Raw genomic sequence first — 17,964 nt, 5'->3', positions numbered from 1 at the left:
TTTTGATCACAGCAAGCAACAAATACCCAATTCACAAAGACTATTAATCAAAGAAGCATACAATCAAATTTTGAAATTGAGAGCTACCTAGGGTAGTAAACATAAAGAGAGCTATTGTGCATAAATTTATATCACTACTTACTCATGAGAATAAACAAGCCACTTTTATACCTAGAAAAATGAAAATTTAGTATTTTTGCATTTCTTAATGTTCTCCTGCTACCTAGTTAATTGAAATAATAAATTGAATTCAGTTCATTTCCATTGCTCAGTCATTTCTGACTCTTTGCAACCCCATGGACAGGCTTTCTCATCCATCAGCAACTCCCAGAATTTACTCAAACTCATGTCCATCAAGTCAGTGATGCCATCCAGCCATCTCATCCTCTGTCATCCCCTTCTCCTCCTGCCTTCAATCTTTCCCAGCATCAGGATCTTTTCCAGTGAGTCAGCACTTCACATCAGGTGGCCAAAGTATTGGAGTTTCAGCTTCAACATCAGTCTTTCCAATGAGTCTTCAGGACTGATCTCCTTTAGGATGGACTGGTTGGATCTCCTTGCAGTCCAAGGGACTGTCAAGAGTCTTCTCCAACACCACAGTTGAAAAGCATCCATTCTTTGGCTCTCAGCTTTCTTTATAGTCCAGCTCTCACATCCATACATGACTACAGGAAAAACCATACATTTGACTAGACAGACCTTTGTCAGCAAAGTAATGTCTCTGCTTTTTAATATGCTATCTAGGTTGGTCATAGCTTTTCTTCCAAGGAGTAACTGTCTTTTAATTTCATGGCTGCAGTCAGCATCTGCAGTGATTTTGGAGCCCCAAAAAATAAAATCTCTCACTGTTCCCATTTTTTTCCTATCTATTTGCCATGAACTGATGGGACTGGATGCCATGATCTTAGTTTTTTGAATGTTGAGTTTTAAGCCAAGTTTTTCAGTCTCATCTTTCCCTTTCATCAAGAGGCTCTTTAGTTCTTCTTCACTTTCTGCCATAAGGGTGGTGTCATCTTCATATCTGAGATTATTGATATTTCTCCCAGCAATCTTGATTCCAGCTTGTGCTTCATCCAGCCCAGCATTTCTCATGCTGTACTCTGCATATAAGTTGAATAAGCAGGGTGACAAATATGCAGCCCTGACACACTCCTTTCCCTATTTGGAACCAGTCTGTTGTTCCATGTCCAGTTCTAACTGTTGCTTCCTGACCTGCATAGATTTCTCAAGAGGCAGGTCAGGTGGTCTGGTATTCCCATCTCTTTCAGAATTTTCCACAGTTTTTTGTGATCCACACAGTCAAAGGCTCTAGGCATAGTCAATAAAGCAGAAGTAGATGTTTTTCTGGAACTCTCTTGCTTTTTGAATGATCCAATGGATGTTGCCAATTTGATCTCTGGTTCCTCTGCCTTTTCTAAATCCAGCTTGAACATCTGGAAGTTCATGGTTCATTTATTGTTGAATCCTGGCTTGGGGAATTTTGAGCTTTTCTTTGCTAGCATGTGAGATGAATGCAAGTGTGTGGTAGTTTGAACATTCTTTGGCATTGCCTTTCTTTTGGATTGGAATGAAAACTGACCTTTTCCAATCCTGTGGCCACCGCTGAGTTTTCCAAATTTGCTACAGAAGTATAAAATCCATTGTTTTTTTTAATGATTATTTGTCATAAAGTTATATTCTTATACCAGTGTTGTTCATTACACTCAGTGAGTGGATTTAGAGTAAAGATTTAGCAGGCTAGATTGATCATGAGAAAACCAGAAATCTTAGGAAGAAGGCATGACATAACCAAAGAAACTGAGATGATCACTTGGAAAACAGTAGGCATTGAGAGAGAGATTGGTGGTTAAAATAGGCCCAATTGTGCATTAACTTTGTTAATAATCCAAAAAAAATCTAGTTTGTCAGTGTATACTTTTAGCTTAGAACTCTAAAAGAGTTTACCCCTTAGAACTCTTACATGCTTCTATCTTATATATTATGTATTATATTACTTATATATTGCTTATCATAATTCAATCCTGTTTTATGAGTTATATCTAACTCTGTAACTAGACTGTAAATCCCCACAGGGCATGGGTGACATTTTGTCTTTCTTTGGAAACTCTGCAGTTCTTCGCACAGTGTGAGACATGTAAATAGCTTTCAAAAAATGTTTGAGGGATAAATGGACTCATTTAAATTAGAAAAACAAAACATGGTAGTGCTTACCTCAGAGGTACATATGATTCACTTCTCCTAGCGTGCCACAGTGAACTAGATTCTAGAGTCCCATTATATCTGAGCCAAATAAAGATATTGCCTTCTTGGTTAACCAGTATTTAAATGTTTACTTTCCTTGTCCTGTATTATTATATCTCTCAGGATTCTTTTGTTCATCCAGCTAATGAAATGAGGATTGGGGAACTTCACCCTTCATTAGCTGAGACCCCTCTGTACCCACCCAAACTTGTTCTGCTAGGGAAGGACAAAAAAGGTAACATCGTGAACCTGATGTGGAAAATATGCCACAAATGCATGTGCATGATGAATCACCAGTTGTAAATTATGATACACCATAGTCTATAGAAATATTTTATAAATATGTATTTCTAACATTCGTTGGTATGCTATTTTTCATACTTGCTGTTCTGTTTATACTTGTCAATGTTCATAGCATTATAATATTTTTCCCTTTACATTTCAGAATCAACTGATGAGTCTGAAGTTGACAAAACTCACTGTCTGAATAACAGTGTTTCCTCAGGCACTTACTCAGACTACTCACCTTCCCAGGCTTCCTCAGGATCCTCTAACACCCGGGTTAAAGTGGGGTCCTTGCAGACAACAGCTAAAGATGCAGTACATAATTCTTTGTGGGGTAACAGGTGTGTTTAGAATTCCCTCTTTTCTGTCCCCAAATGCTTATTTTCAGCAACTTTTTAAAAAATGGAATCTTCCTAATTTGGGAATTGTGTTCAGCACATGAGTGGCAAAGAAGACCTAAGGGGCAGGTAAGCAAATGTAGTCCCGCTGGGATTTCCAAGAGTGGATGAATCCATTTTGTGATTGAAGCAAAACCATTGTTCATGGGAGAGATGGTAAGAGATTAGCAGATTAAGAGGATAGAACCAAAAATAATTAATCAAAAGTTGTGTTTGCATCATTACATAATTGTGACACATTTGGGCGTTCACCATCCAAAATGGTGTTAAAAACTAGAGTAAAATGCATGGAAAGCACCAAGTGCCAAGTACAAAGTGAATACTCAATACATTTTTCATCAGCCTCTTCATCATCATCATTTTATCACCACACGGGACAGTTAGAATGTAAGTAAAAGTATTAAATCTTTCCAAAATGCCTTCTACTCTATATTACTTTCATTTTTACAGATATTTTAAGATCAAAAGCCATAGAGGGCAATAAAGTGACTCAGAGATGTAGCATTTTCCCAGTTCTGATTCCTTTGTTTTATAGCTTGTTGCTATATTTCACACTACAAATAGAAAATAAAAATTGTCATATGACATAGATAATCAATGACTTCCACTCAGATTTAACTGATAATATCAATACCATTTGGAATATATTCTTTGGTAATTAATGAATAACTATTTCTACTCATTGATGCCCATGATAAAAATTTAACTCTGTTTATAAATTTATTATTTGTCATACAAGTTGAGACTGATTTAGGTACTTAGGGAAAATGCCTTATAAATGTACTTCTTTTTTTTTTTTTTTTTTTTTTAGTTAGTGAAAGCACTTAAAAGGCTGTAATAAAAGATATGTAATTTGATATGATTAGTATGCAAATGGTTTAAAATAAACTTAGAAAAATGGGCATCATCTAAAGATACTGTGGTCACTGGAATAAACATACCAATGGCCAAAACTCATAATTTAATTTACCTTCTAGAAAAAGATTGAATGCATTCACTATACAAAGGATTTAATGTCTTCCAGTACCTGCCCCTCAAATATATTATTTGAAGACAATTTGAATTTATTCAATATACCAGAAATTGATAAGAAAGGTACCCTCAACCAATAGTTTGGAAGTGTACTGAATCAGAAATTCCAGAGATGGAGGCCAAGAATCAGGTAGTTCTAATTATCAGACAGGTTTCAGGACCATTACTGAAACTCTCTGTATTTCTTCATTCACTCGTTTATTCATTCATTCCTTCATCTGACAAATATGTACTTAAAGTACCTACTATGTGCCAAGCACTATGTTAGGCTCGAAGAGGAAAAAAAACCTCTGCCCTCATGAGTTTACATCCTGCAGAGGACACAAGGCAATGTGCAATAAATATAATAGGTAAGTAAACTATATGTACTGGAAGGTGGTAACTGAGAAGAAATAAAAGTTAGATCAGGGTAAAGGGGTGAATTTTTTGGACATGAAATAATAATGCTATTCTTAATCACAAGTGAAGTGTGGCTGAATGATCAGTTGAACAAAGGATGCTGGTATTCTTGCCTGCTTGTTCTCTTTCTGGCAAAGACTCGTTCTTCCTCATTTTCATGTTTCTTCTTCCCATTGTGTTCACAGGATTGCACAATCTTTCCCACAGCCTCTTGATGCAAAGCCATTACTCAGCCAGCGGGAGGCTGTTCCCCCAGGGAACCTACCACAGCGTCCTGACCGGCTGCCAATAAGTGACGCATTCACAGACAACTGGACCGATGGCTCCCATTATGATAACACGGGGTTCGTTGCCGAGGAAACCACAGGCGAGAATGCCAACAATAATCCCCTCCTGAGTTCGAAAGCTAGAAGCACATCTTCTCATGGACGCAGGCCTTTGATTAGGCAGGATAGGATTGTTGGTGTTCCCCTGGAACTTGAGCAGTCTACACACAGACACACACCAGAAACAGAAGTGCCTCCTTCTAATCCTTGGCAGAATTGGACCAGAACCCCTAGTCCTTTTGAAGACAGGACTGCTTTCCCTTCCAAATTAGAGACAACCCCTACCACCAGCCCATTGCCTGAAAGGAAAGAACATATAAAAGAATCTACTGAAATACCTAGTCCTTTTTCTCCAGGAGTACCATGGGAGTATCACGATTCTAATCCCAACAGGAGTCTCAGTAATGTCTTTTCTCAAATCCACTGCCGCCCAGACTCTTCTAAAGGTGTTATTTCAATTAGCAAAAGCACAGAGAGGCTTTCCCCACTAATGAAAGATATCAAGTCCAATAAATTCAAAAAGTCACAGAGTATTGATGAGATTGACATTGGTACATACAAGGTTTATAATATACCATTAGAAAACTATGCTACTGGGAGTGATCACTTAGGAAGTCACGAACGCCCTGACAAAATGTTGGGACCAGAGCATGGTATGTCCAGTATGTCTCGAAGCCAGTCAGTCCCAATGCTGGATGATGAGATGCTCACCTATGGAAGCAGTAAAGGGCCTCAACAACAGAAAGCATCCATGACCAAAAAAGTCTATCAGTTTGACCAAAGCTTCAATCCCCAAGGAGCGGTGGAAGTTAAAGCGGAAAAGAGGATACCGCCCCCTTTTCAACACAATTCTGAGTACGTGCAACAACCCGGGAAAAACATCGCCAAGGATTTGGTTAGTCCTCGAGCTTACCGAGGATACCCACCAGTGGAGCAAATGTTTTCATTTTCTCAGCCATCTGTTAATGAAGATGCTGTGGTCAACGCCCAGTTTGCAAGTCAAGGCGCCAGGGCAGGCTTCTTGAGAAGAGCTGACTCCCTGGCGAGCTCTACAGAAATGGCCATGTTTAGAAGGGTCAGTGAACCTCATGAGCTAACTCCGAGTGATAGGTATGGCCGACCTCCGTATAGGGGTGGTCTGGATCGCCAAAGCAGCGTTTCAGTGACTGAGTCCCAGTTCCTGAAAAGGAATGGCAGGTATGAAGATGAACACCCTTCATATCAAGAAGTGAAAGCTCAGGCGGGAAGTTTTCCAGTTAAAAACCTTACCCAAAGGAGGCCATTGTCTGCAAGAAGCTACAGTACAGAGAGTTACGGTGCCTCCCAAACCAGGCCAGTTTCAGCTAGGCCTACTATGGCAGCTCTTTTGGAAAAAATACCATCTGACTATAACTTGGGTAACTATGGTGACAAGCCATCAGATAACAGTGATATAAAGACGAGGCCCACTCCTGTCAAGGGAGAGGAGAGCTGTGGTAAAATGCCTGCAGACTGGAGACAACAGCTGCTTAGACATATAGAAGCTAGAAGGTTAGACAGGGTATGTTTGGCATTTCTCTGTAAGAATATCCCTCCTGCCTTTAGTTTTACTTTATTGGCATTTCTGAGCACATGTAGTGAAGCATGAACTACATGAATGAATAGATGATGAGCATTTTATTTATCTTTATATGTGGGGAAATTGATCATAATAGTTTTTCGTGGATACTATTTAATGCTCTTTGAGAGTTCATAACTTGTAGGTCAATTATTTATCAAAACTATCCTAAAAGTGGTTAGTGAGAAAGAATTCAACTCTATTATATGGGATGGTGCTTCAATTGCTTTCTAGCCATGAAGGCAAAATGCCTCTCCTAGGACATGAAACTGTTCTCTAGTGACCTAGAGAAAATTATTTTTATTGAATCTATAAAAAGTGAGTATTCTGCACCTTTCTGCACAGACTCACATATACTGAAGTCAGACCTAATTTGTTTATAAAATCCGCATATAGTTACTGCTATGGGACTCCTAAAGTTGTTACTTCTAATGAGCAATAATCTTCCCAGCAAGAAACAGAAAAATAAAATAAGCAGAGATTGAATGCCCTCCCACACATTACTTTGTTTAATGAAAGTCCTGCCATTTAGAATGTTGGTTTTCGTATAGAAAGAAATGTTTAAATTCTAATCATACTACAGACAACAAAAATAGATGATGTCTTTATGAAGACTATAAACATACAAATTAGTGTGTGTATATTGCAGCAAAAAAGAGGAAAATAATCCCAATTCAGTTAAAATTGAATCACAATAAATCATAGAATGCATAGTAATTGAAGAGAGTAAAAAAAAATTCTATAAGGCCTGAATTATATTCTTGTTGCTGTTTATATCTCTCTATGAGAAATCTGGTATTTCATTTTCTAGAACTATGATCAATTGACCATCACCACTGAGTGTACTTTGTAGCTTTGGTGTAGAGGGCTCTGTGTACTCTGCATTGACCTTAGAATCTTAAAACTCTAGTTTGTGAAAATAGGGCTTTTGTTCTGATTTTCTAGGTTTCAATGCTCAGTATAATTGGGGATCTGGGTAATAATATACCATTAGAATGTTTCACTCAGTAGTTTTAGTTAAAACTATTAAAAGCATAGGTCTTTGCATTTATTATATATTTTCTTAATGGTGAATTTTATATTTTCAGGTGTACTCTTTTAAAATAGTTATATTGTTTGTAGGTCGTGTCTACATGACAAAAAAACAATTATTAATAGGAAAAGAGTGAACTAATAAATGTGGGTGTGGGTGTTAGTTTCTCAATGTGGAAAGTGGTTCTGCCTTGCAAAATATTTCATCAGAATGTCTGTTTCAAATAGGTGTGCTCAGTCCCATTGAAGGGAGCCTCGTCAAAGCCTCATGACTGGGTGTCAGTGGGAGACACCTGGTCGGTTGTCACCATGCCTTACTTCAAGTTTTACCCTCCATATAGACAGATAACTTGGAGGGCGAAAATATTTGGGGCCAAATAAAAGAGTACAGTTTGGGAACTCTGGCCTTGTGTAGACACGACCATACATAACAGGGTAAGATGAACTAGCCGAGAAAGGTTATCAGAAGCTTTTTGGAGCATATATACAATGACTAGTAAATTGAGGCAACAAAGGAGTGAATGAAAACAATGAAAAAAAAAGACAAAATTTTAAGCATTTGGTACTATCATTTATTTACTAGTTTCCCAGATAAATGTTTCATTTCCCTTGATCAGAGCTGCTGAAAAGTAGGCGTCTCCCCTAGTTGGAGCAGGAATTCGGAGGGAGGAAAATAGGACTGAAGAAGGGGGATTTAGATCAGCAGAATTCTAGAGACCCCGCCCATCCCAGATGCAGATAACTAAAAGTAAATTTGTATGTATTTTCCCTTGTTGTGACAATGCCTTCCTTTTTAATTAGTCTTCACATATCCCCTGTCTGTTTATAATTTCCTCAGTTTGTCTTTCATTTTTCAGAGCAATTCAGTGTATGTTCAATAGCTTCTCATTTAAGTCAAAGAAAGTAAATTACCTTAGAATACTGCTTCAATCCATCAAATCCTGAAAGCTCTTACTCCTTTCTCTGAGTAACTTCTTCCCTCTCTCAATCAAGTTGCCAAGTTATTCAGGTTGTATCTTACTTAAAACTTACATACAACATAAATTCAGGATACTGGAGCACAGACTTATTTTGTAAAAATAGTTCTGTATTGTGGTATTTAACATTCTGCCCAAAGTGAGATTGCACCAGGCACAGCTTGCTTCCTTCCCAGTAAAATTTAGTTGAGTGATTTGAACTCTGGGACTCAAACAGTTACACTGGAAACTACGAGATCTTTGTCCATTCCTTATAAAAGAGAACCGCCTAGAATCTTGGACATTGGATAAGCTTAGCAGCTCTACATAATGTTGCTTAAAGACCTTGCTTGGTGTTGACCTTGGAGAGGCAGCTCTGAGTACTGCCAGAGATTAAAGGTGCTTGTTTTCTCCTTTGGTTTGATTTCAAGGCTCATGCTTCCACTACAGAACCCCACTTAACTGAGAGATAGTAAAACACGAACCCATATGTCTAAGACTGCTACCCTTCCATAGCTGCTGAGAAAGCACTAGACTGAAGTCATTTTAAACCTTAAGGAATCCTTCAAGTGCTAGCTTGAAAGGTTCAATGTCCTTCTCAACTTTGGCATGGTGACAATGAAAAAAAGTCTCTGAATGAAATAATCAGGGATCCATAACAAATATGATTGGTTGACAGCTCACCATCAGGAGTGTAATCATCTTTCAGTTGACAAAATTCTGATCCTAAAAATCATTTCTTTGCAAATAATGCAAGAATAACTGTCAGAATAATAATTGTCTCCTGCTAATGTTCAATAATATTTGGTTTTAAAAAGTGTACTAACTTCTATAGATTTTTTTAAAATTAATTAAAAGGGCCAAATGCTGTCAGTTATTGTATTTTCATGATAGGTAGAAAGTAGAGATTATACTGATGAAAACCATCTGATGACAAGATATGCAAAATGACTTAATTTTTAAATGAAGTTCTGTAGAAAAAAACTGAACCACTTGGAATAACTTCAGATGTACTTACTGAAGGGTAGCCACAGTGCAGATATCACTAGAATATTCTGTAAATGTTAGGTATATCATATAAATAGCATTAATAATTCAAAGCATAGTTCCTTTAGTTTCATTATGAAATTTCATCAGTTTAAAATATAATTTTTAAGAAACAACAAAAGAGAATATTTGGATTCACATTCAAAATGAGTAGTTTAACTAAATTAATAAATTCAGTCATCCACTGGTCAGATTGAATGACTTTTTGATCAACTCTTTTTCTGAGTTGCCATAATTATGCCTATAAGACAGAAAAAAAAACGACTGATTTTCACTTTAACTTTGCAGGGCATTAGTTTTAAGGCAGAATTAGAAGCTAGTATTTGTCTTTTGTGTATGCTAATCTCACAATGTGAAAGAGACCATGAGATTTGCAGCTGACAAAATTTAAGATCTCACTGTTTGAAATTTTTGAATTAATAGCTCACTACTGATAAACATTTGTCCAGAGTCACTACAATCATGATATATAAAAGATAGGTTCTATGCCTATGAGATAGCAACAAATGTAAAACAGAATGTTATCTTTGCTTTTTGTGTTTTCTGTAGTTTTGGATGGTACTCATTATGTTCATAACTAACACTGTTTACTGTATGCTTCTGTCTGATCAAGTGCATGTTTAAAAAAGAAAGTTACCGTTTGCCTGCATAAAGTTAAATGTTATAAATTTAAACATGTTCATGTAATAATCAGTTTGTTGAGCATGTGTTCACATCCTGTCACATGATTATTTCCTCTACTCAGAATGCTGCTTACAAACACAACACAGTTAACCTTGGCATGCTGCCCTATGGAGGTATTTCAGCAATGCATGCAGGCAGAAGCATGACTTTAAACTTGCAGACTAAGTCTAAATTTGATCTACAAGAACTACCTCTTCAGAAAGTAAGTATGGACTGCCCTACATGTGTCAGCATACCAAAGCCAGTTAATGTTGTTTGTTCACGTAATGTGTTTAGGCTGTATGTACAATCCTGCTTACAGACTCTCAGGAGTCCAAAAAGCATAAGGGCAAATACTATAGAGCCCATGCTCTTAGCTGCTCAATGAATATTGATAGCTAGACTGATTATCAGGTTCCTACTCAACAGCTTTGCTTTTTGGATTGAGCAGGTACATGGCTTCTTGTGTTGCTTTAAGATTCATTTTTCTTATTATTCATTTTCTTTTTCTTTTATTCTTTGCTTTTCTTTCTTTCGTGTGTGTGTGTATATGTATATATACACATGTTGACTTTTTTTTTTTACTTTTTGGAGACAGTCCTATACTCTCTTACTGATGCATTCTGAGAACAGAAAGAAAAATTATGATTGGATTTTAGTTGGAACAGTCCTAGAGCCCTACGTTAGAATGACAATTAAGTCATCAGCACTTCTAAAAGCTTCATTAGCCCATTTTTGGGGAAACAAATTTGTGGCTTAACTAGCAAATTTCTACTCATCCTAGGTTAATGCGAAAGTAGCAAGTTGACATGGTTTTAAATGAAAATGTAGACTCCTTTGAAAAGGCATATACGATAAGAGAAAATATTTCCATTGTTCAAGGACCATTTCTGCTTGTTTTATTCAGGCAAAACAGAAAATGTCCATTATATCTGTTTAAATTGACTAATGCAATCTGTCTTAATTGCATTTCAATGGAGACTAATGAGTCATTTTCACACAATATGCCATTATGACTATATTTTAATGTAGTCATTAACCTAGTAAGTTTTTATTAAAAAAAAAAAAAAAGAAATGCCAAAGTAAGGATAGTAGAATGATGGTAGCCTCCAAACCCTCTTCTCTTAATTAATGAACATATGAAACAAAATACCCTCCCAGCAAAATGAATGTCATAAGACCTCAAACTCATATTTTATTGTCAAATTAGTCTTAATAACAGTCCCTAACTCTGGATACTTTGCTTCCTACTCTGAGGAGAGTAATAAAATCATCAAGACATTTCTATTCATAGCTTTTTTTTTTAATCACCCATGATCACTTAAAAAAAAACTGACTTAATTGAGAATTTCTGTAAGTTATTTTCTCTGTCCTCAGTCTCCTGTTGCAGAGCCAGTATTGTATGCAAAAGTCTCTCCAGGAAGAAAAATGCCTGATCTGTGGCTTGTGCCTATGTCAGTGACAGAACACTCGCTCTCTGAGAAATTTCAAAGTGGTAACTTGACTTCACTGAACTCAGAATTGAGACTGAGTGTTGTTGGCTCCAGCACACTACTATCAGTAAGACCCTTTTCACCGGAGTCTCTCCTTTAATGGAACCTGTTCTTAATGTCTTCTTAGATGCTCAGGGCTCATCCTCTGCCCTAAAAATAAACCAATGTTCATAAGAGCCTTGAAACTCATTTGCACTAAGGAACAGATGAGCTATCACCAACTTAAACAGACAACTTTCCTAGAGGGCTTGTCAATTAAATAGAAATCAAACCCTTAAGTCATAATGATAGAATTTCAGAATGCAAAGAGCAGATTAGAGAGGTCTTGGCATGAAAGAAGCTATTGCTTGAACTCCTTGAAATTATTGTATGGACAGCCCCTAATTTTACTTAGTTTTTTTGCCCTGTTTTCTTGTCAATCTATAGAATAATATACACATATTCAGTGCCTGAAAGGTCTTCCCTTGTGGCTCAGCTGGCAAAGAATCCACCAGCAATGCGGGAGACATGAGTTTGATCCCTGGATTGGGAAGATCCCCTGGAGAAGAGCAAGACTACCCACTCTGGTATTCTGGTCTGGAGAATTCCACAGACTGTATAGTCCATAGGGTCACAAAGAGTCGGACATGACTGAGCAACTTTTATTTCAGTGCCTGAAAAATGGTAGTACATTTGAAGCACTGTTTCTCATTGTGTACATTATTATCCAGATATAAATTAAGTACCTCTTTGCTGCTGTATTGATTTTATGATGTTGTTTGGGGTACCCTATAGAACGGATTCAGAGAAGGTAATGGCACCCCACTCCAGTACTCTTGCCTGGAAAATCCCATGGACAGAGGAGCCTGGTGGGCTGCAGTCCATGAGATCGTGAAGAGTTGGACACAACTGAGTGACTTCACTTCACTTTCATGCATTGGAGAAGGAAATGGCTGCCCACTCCAGTGTCCTTGCCTGGAGAATCCCAGGCACGGGGAACCTGGTGGGCTGCCGTCTGTGGGGTCGCACAGAGTCAGACATGACTGAAGTGACTTGGCAGCACAGAATGGATTCATTAACTATTGTTGTTCAGTTGCTCAGTTGTGTCTGACTCTTTGCAAACCCATGGACTGCAGCACACCAGGCCTCCCTGTCCTTCACCATCTCCCAGAGTTTGTTTGAACTCATGTCCATAGAATCAGTGATGCCATCCAACCATCTCATCCTCTGTCATCCCCTTTTCCTCCTGCCTTCAATCTTTCCCAGCATCAGGTTCTTTTCAAATGAATTGGCTCTTTGTATCAGGTGGCTGAGGTATTGGAGCTTCAGTTTCAGCATCAGTCCCTCCAATCAATATTCAGGGTTGATTTCCTTTAGGATAGAGTGGTTTGATCTCCTTGCAGTTCAAGCGACTATCAAGAGTCTTCTCCAACACCACAGTTCAAAAGCATCAGTTCTTCAGCACTCAGCATTATTTGTGGTCCAACTCTCACATTCATATATGGCTACTGGAAAAACAATAGCTTTGATTATACAGACTTTTGTCAGCAACATGATGTCTCTTCTTTTTAATATGCTGTCTAGGTTCATCATAGCTTTTTCTCCAAGGAAAAAAATGTCTTTTACTTTCATGGCTGCAGTCACTGTCCTCCCTGATTTTGGAGCCCAAGAAAATAAAGTCTGTCACTGTTTCCATTGTTTCCCCATCTATTAGCCATGAAGTGATGGGACTAGATAACATGATCTTAGATTTTAGAATGTTGAGTTTTAAGCCAGGTTTTCACCCTCCTCTTTCACTTTCATCAAGAGACTCTTTGGTTCCTCTTTGCTTTCTGCCATTATAATGATGTCATATGCATATTTGAGATTATTGATATTTCTTGCAGCAGTCTTGATTCCAGCTTGTGCTTCATCCAGCCCAGCATTTCACATGATGTACTCCATATATAAATTGAATAAGCCAGGTGACAATATACAGCCTTAATGTACTCTTTCCCAATTTGGCACCAGTCCATTGTTCCTGTCCAGTTCTAACTATTGCTTCTTGACCTGCATACAGGTTTCTCAGAAGTCAGGTAAGGTGGTCTGGTATTCCCAACTCTTTAAGAATTTCCCACAGTCTGTTGTAATCCACACAGTCAAAGGCTTCAGTGTAGTCAATGAAGCAGATGTTTTTCTGGAATTCCCTTGCTTTTTCTGTGTTCCAGTGGATGTTGGCAATATGATCTCTGGTTCCTCTGCCTTTTCTAAATCCAACTAGAACATCTAGAAGTTCTCAGTTCATGTACTGTTGAAGCCTAGCTTGAAGGATTTTGAGCATTACTTAGCTGGCATGTGAAATGAGTGCAATTGTACAATTGAACACTCTTTGGTATTACCCTTCTTTGACCTTTTCCAGGCCTGTGGCCACTGCTCAGTTTTCCAAATTTACTGACATATTGAGTGCAGCACTTTTACATCATCTTTTAGGATTTGAAATATCTCAGCTGGAATTCTCTCACCTCCACTAGCTTTGTTTGTAATAATGCTTTCTAAGGTCCACTTGACTTCACACTCCAGGATGTCTGGCTCTAGGTGAGTAATCACACCATCATGGTTATCCAGGTCATAAAGACCTTTTTTGTACAGCTCTTCTGTGTATTCTTGCCACCTCTTCTTAATATCTCCTGCTTCTGTTAGGTCCATACCACTTCTGTCCTTTATTGTGCCCATCTTTGCATAAAATATTCCCTTGGTATCTCTAATTTTCTTGAAGAGATCTCTAGTCTTTCCCATTCAACTGTGGCTCTAAGATGATCTATGGGTGGCACAGATCTTCTCTGGTGGCCCAGTGATGAAGAATCTGCCTGCCAATGCAGCAGATGCGGGTTTGATCTGTGGGTCAGGAAGATCCTGTAGAGAGGCAAATGGCAACCCACTCCAGTATTCCTGCCTGGGAAATTCCATGGACAGAGGAGCCTGGAGGGCTACAATCCATGGAGTCACAAAAGTAGACACTACTTAAAAACTAAACAGCAACAAGATGATCTGTAACAGAAATGTTGCAGAATTATAATACTTGGAGATATTGCAAACTTCCCAATTGAGCAAAGAGATGATCTAAAGGAATTCTCTTTGGAAACTATATTAAATTGCAAACCAAAATAAAAAGTATGGAAAAGAAACTGAAAAATATGTATATGTAGACACACACACATATGTAGAACTGAATCACTTTGCATACAGCTGAAACTAATGTAATATTGTAAATCAACTATAGTGCCTGTGTTCTAAGTCACTTTAGTCATGTCCAACCTAGGACCCTGTAGATTATAGCCTGCCAGGCTTCTGTGTCCATGGAATTCTCCAGGCAAGAATACTAGAGTGGGTTACCATGCCGTTGTCCAGGGGATCTTCCCAACCCAGGGATCGAACCCACATCTCTTATGTCTTCTGCATTGGCAGGCAGGTTGTTTACCACCTGGGAAGCCCCAGATCAACTATACTTCAATATAAATAAATTACTATGCTGCCATCCAGCTTTGCATCAAAAAAGAATATCAAGTATTGAAATAGCCTATCTCAAAATGAATTATCACTAATACTTTATTATTTGGTGGTTCAGATGGTAAAGAACTGCTTGCAATGACGGAGACCCAGGTTCAATCCCGGGGTTGGAAAGATTCCCTGGAGAAGGAAATGGCTACCGGTTCCAGTATTTTTACCTGGGTAATCCCATGGACAGAGTAGCTAGTGGACTACAGTCCATGGGGTCACAAAGAGTCAGACATGACTGAGCAACTGACACTTTTCATTCATACCAAAAACAACAACAACAGGAGAATATAGAGGACAAGGATGGAAAAGAAACAGGGTTACTACTCCGTTGCCCCCAAACTATTATATGACCCAAATGATTACTTTAAGGCCTATAAAATCTAGACATCTGGACAACTTTCCTCCCCAGCTGCTATTGCAAAACATTATCAGGTGTATGCACCAGCTGCTTTATCAGTTTCAAAATTACTCCAGGGACTCCTTTCTTTCCAGCCTAGGTCTCTGCCCTTTTGCCTTTGTACTCAGATACATCTCTCCCACAGAGCTTATTAATTATAAAATTTGTTTGGTTTTTCTTGGAAACTTTAGGGTTAACCTTTCTTGAGGTACAACCTCTCAGAGTCTCCCTTCTGGCTCCACTGACCCATTGATAATCAGTCCTATGACTGAAGCTCAATTTCCTGGAACTCTTCTCACCAGGAAAGGAGATAGGCAAAAAGTATTTTCCTTTGACTTACAAGTATATAAAAATCTATTACAACACTCTCACCTTACCACTTAAGATAATAAATATTAGCATCAGCTATTTAAATATCATGAGAGCCTCTAAATGATTGTTAGCCATGAGAATTGCATTAAAATATAGAGTAAGATCAAAATATAAACATTTTCAATAGGTAAAATTAACAAAACTGTTCATTCTCCCTTGAAAATACTGGAGCTGTCTTTTTATTCATAAAATTCCTGAATGATAGCACTGCCTCTCTATTTATGTGCTATGGTAAATGATGCTGAGTTGTTCTAGAAAGAATGAATGAAGTGTCCTAAGGAACTGAAATAAATGCTTTCATGTATTGCCAATTAAGCACTGGATAGGGAATTGCAGCATCCATTTTTTATAGATGGTGCCTTTGCCAGGGAATATTCAGAAGCTGAAATCCAGGCCCTTTCCCCACACTCTCTGCTGGCAAGACTTAACTTCTTGTAATTAGGAGAAAGGAGAATCCTTTTGTATTTTTTCTGTTACACTGAAATTATCTTTTTGCAAGTTATGTACCCAGAGAGAGCACCTTTGTGTGATTGCTACCTCTCTACTCCCTCATGGTAATTGACAAAAAGATGCTATTTGTATTAATACTACCTGAAGTCCTGATTCGCAATTTATTTGTTTTTTTCGGTTTGCTGATTTTTTTTTTTTAAGGCTACCAAAATGTGTCTAATTCTTTTTTTTCCAAATTTTCTTTTAGGCTAACTTGTAATAAACTAGTTAGAGGATATAACTATTTTTTGATGAAGGTTAAAGAACTCTGCACTTGATAAAGCATTTAAACAATGAATATTTAAGTGGATAAAAAGAAAAGGCTCTCCCAGATTTTGATACATGTTTTGAATATTTCTATTTTTTTATATTTCTTATATTCCAAGTCTAGTATTATACATTTTTCATGGATTACAAACTAAATATAGGCTTTCTGTACTGTAAATAGTAAATTACAGTTTCTATGGTAACTTTATAGAATCTCTTTATATTAACAGAATGCAAATAAAAACCATAAAAATTAGTTTGATAAATTTAATTTCTTTTTTAATATTTTCATTTTTTTGATGCTTATTCTAATTTCCTGAAGGATTTCATAGTACTTATTACCAGAACATGTAAGACATACACATGTGCTATTGAATTATAAATTATTAGTATTCTGTCTTCATTTATTTATTCATTTATTCATTCATTTATTCATTTCTCATTTATAACTGCCTCTCCAAAAAGCATTTAAGGTAGCTTTCTATGACTTTATTGATGGTTCAGTGTGCTTCTTTGGATGTGCTCTGTTGTAAATGAGCTTAGCTAATGTCTTGAAATTTTATGTTATCAAAAGAAATATAATATTGTAAAATGTCAGTTCAAACTGTCATTTTTATTATCCACATTAATGGTGGGAAAAATAGATATCTTGACAGGAAAAGAATAAAGACTAGGATTTATTGAAAATTTACTATGTACCTAGTACCAGGAGATACTTTAAATGTATTTTTTCACACAACCCTCACCAAAAACCATAAATGGAAGTATTATCTCCATTGTATAGAATAGGAAACACAAAAGAATACACAAATAGAATGTATTAACTAATCCAAAATATATCACAGCCTAAATCATCCCCTATGGGCTATTGAAACAGTACTTTCTTATTTAGCTGAGTTTAATAAATGCTAGTAGTTACCTTCCACTCTTCAAATATGCTTGTATTTCTTGAGCACTCAGTATCACCAAGAAATATGTTTGGTAGCAATAAAAGACCAAAGGTTGTGAACCTAAGAAAATTGCAAGTTACTCATCCTTGCTACTGCTTTTCCAGAGATATGCAAGACTAGGAAAGAAAGCACTTGCCTTTTCCAACACCCTATCTGCAGGCGTCTGGCTGCCAATATAAATAGTGTGGTCTCTTCTGCACTGGATAAATAGATAATTATTTTTCTTGTTCTTTTTTTTAACTTCTACCACCATAATATTATTCCATAGCTCCTACTACTTATTGGCTATTGAAGCAGACACTAATATAAATTATAATTTCAGGGGAAGAGAAGTTGAAATTATGGGAACATGTATTAAATAATATTTTAATATAATTTTGCCTGGAAGAAGATGACCTCCCTGTTTTATTAGCTGATACTCATTCTACTGTCATTGAATTAGGGAATGTTTGCACGTAAACTCTTTAAATTTCTAATGTCCTTTCTTATAGATATATGCACATT

General features: G+C 37.2%; 1 protein-coding gene across 6 annotated transcripts in view; it reads left to right on the top strand.

The window, feature by feature from the left end:
* LRRC7 (leucine rich repeat containing 7) overlaps nt 1-17,964 on the top strand; it is a 609,335-nt gene that overhangs the window by 497,212 nt on the left and 94,159 nt on the right. For 4 of the 6 annotated variants that reach the window (XM_025288475.3, XM_006077621.4, XM_045166132.1 and 1 more), the window contains exons 19-22: nt 2,365-2,476; nt 2,687-2,867; nt 4,541-6,221; nt 10,059-10,199. In XM_025288475.3, the coding sequence (XP_025144260.3) occupies nt 2,365-2,476; nt 2,687-2,867; nt 4,541-6,221; nt 10,059-10,199 (2,115 nt within the window). The remainder of the gene's footprint in view (nt 1-2,364; nt 2,477-2,686; nt 2,868-4,540; nt 6,222-10,058; nt 10,200-17,964) is intronic. The other 2 variants (XR_006551859.2, XR_006551858.2) reach the window with 1 other exon arrangement.

The sequence above is a fragment of the Bubalus bubalis genome, chromosome 6 (genome assembly GCF_019923935.1).
Source record: "Bubalus bubalis isolate 160015118507 breed Murrah chromosome 6, NDDB_SH_1, whole genome shotgun sequence".
Taxonomy (NCBI): Eukaryota; Metazoa; Chordata; class Mammalia; order Artiodactyla; family Bovidae; genus Bubalus; species Bubalus bubalis.
Note: the sequence above shows the minus strand (reverse complement) of the source record. Positions and strands in the feature narration are given on the sequence as shown.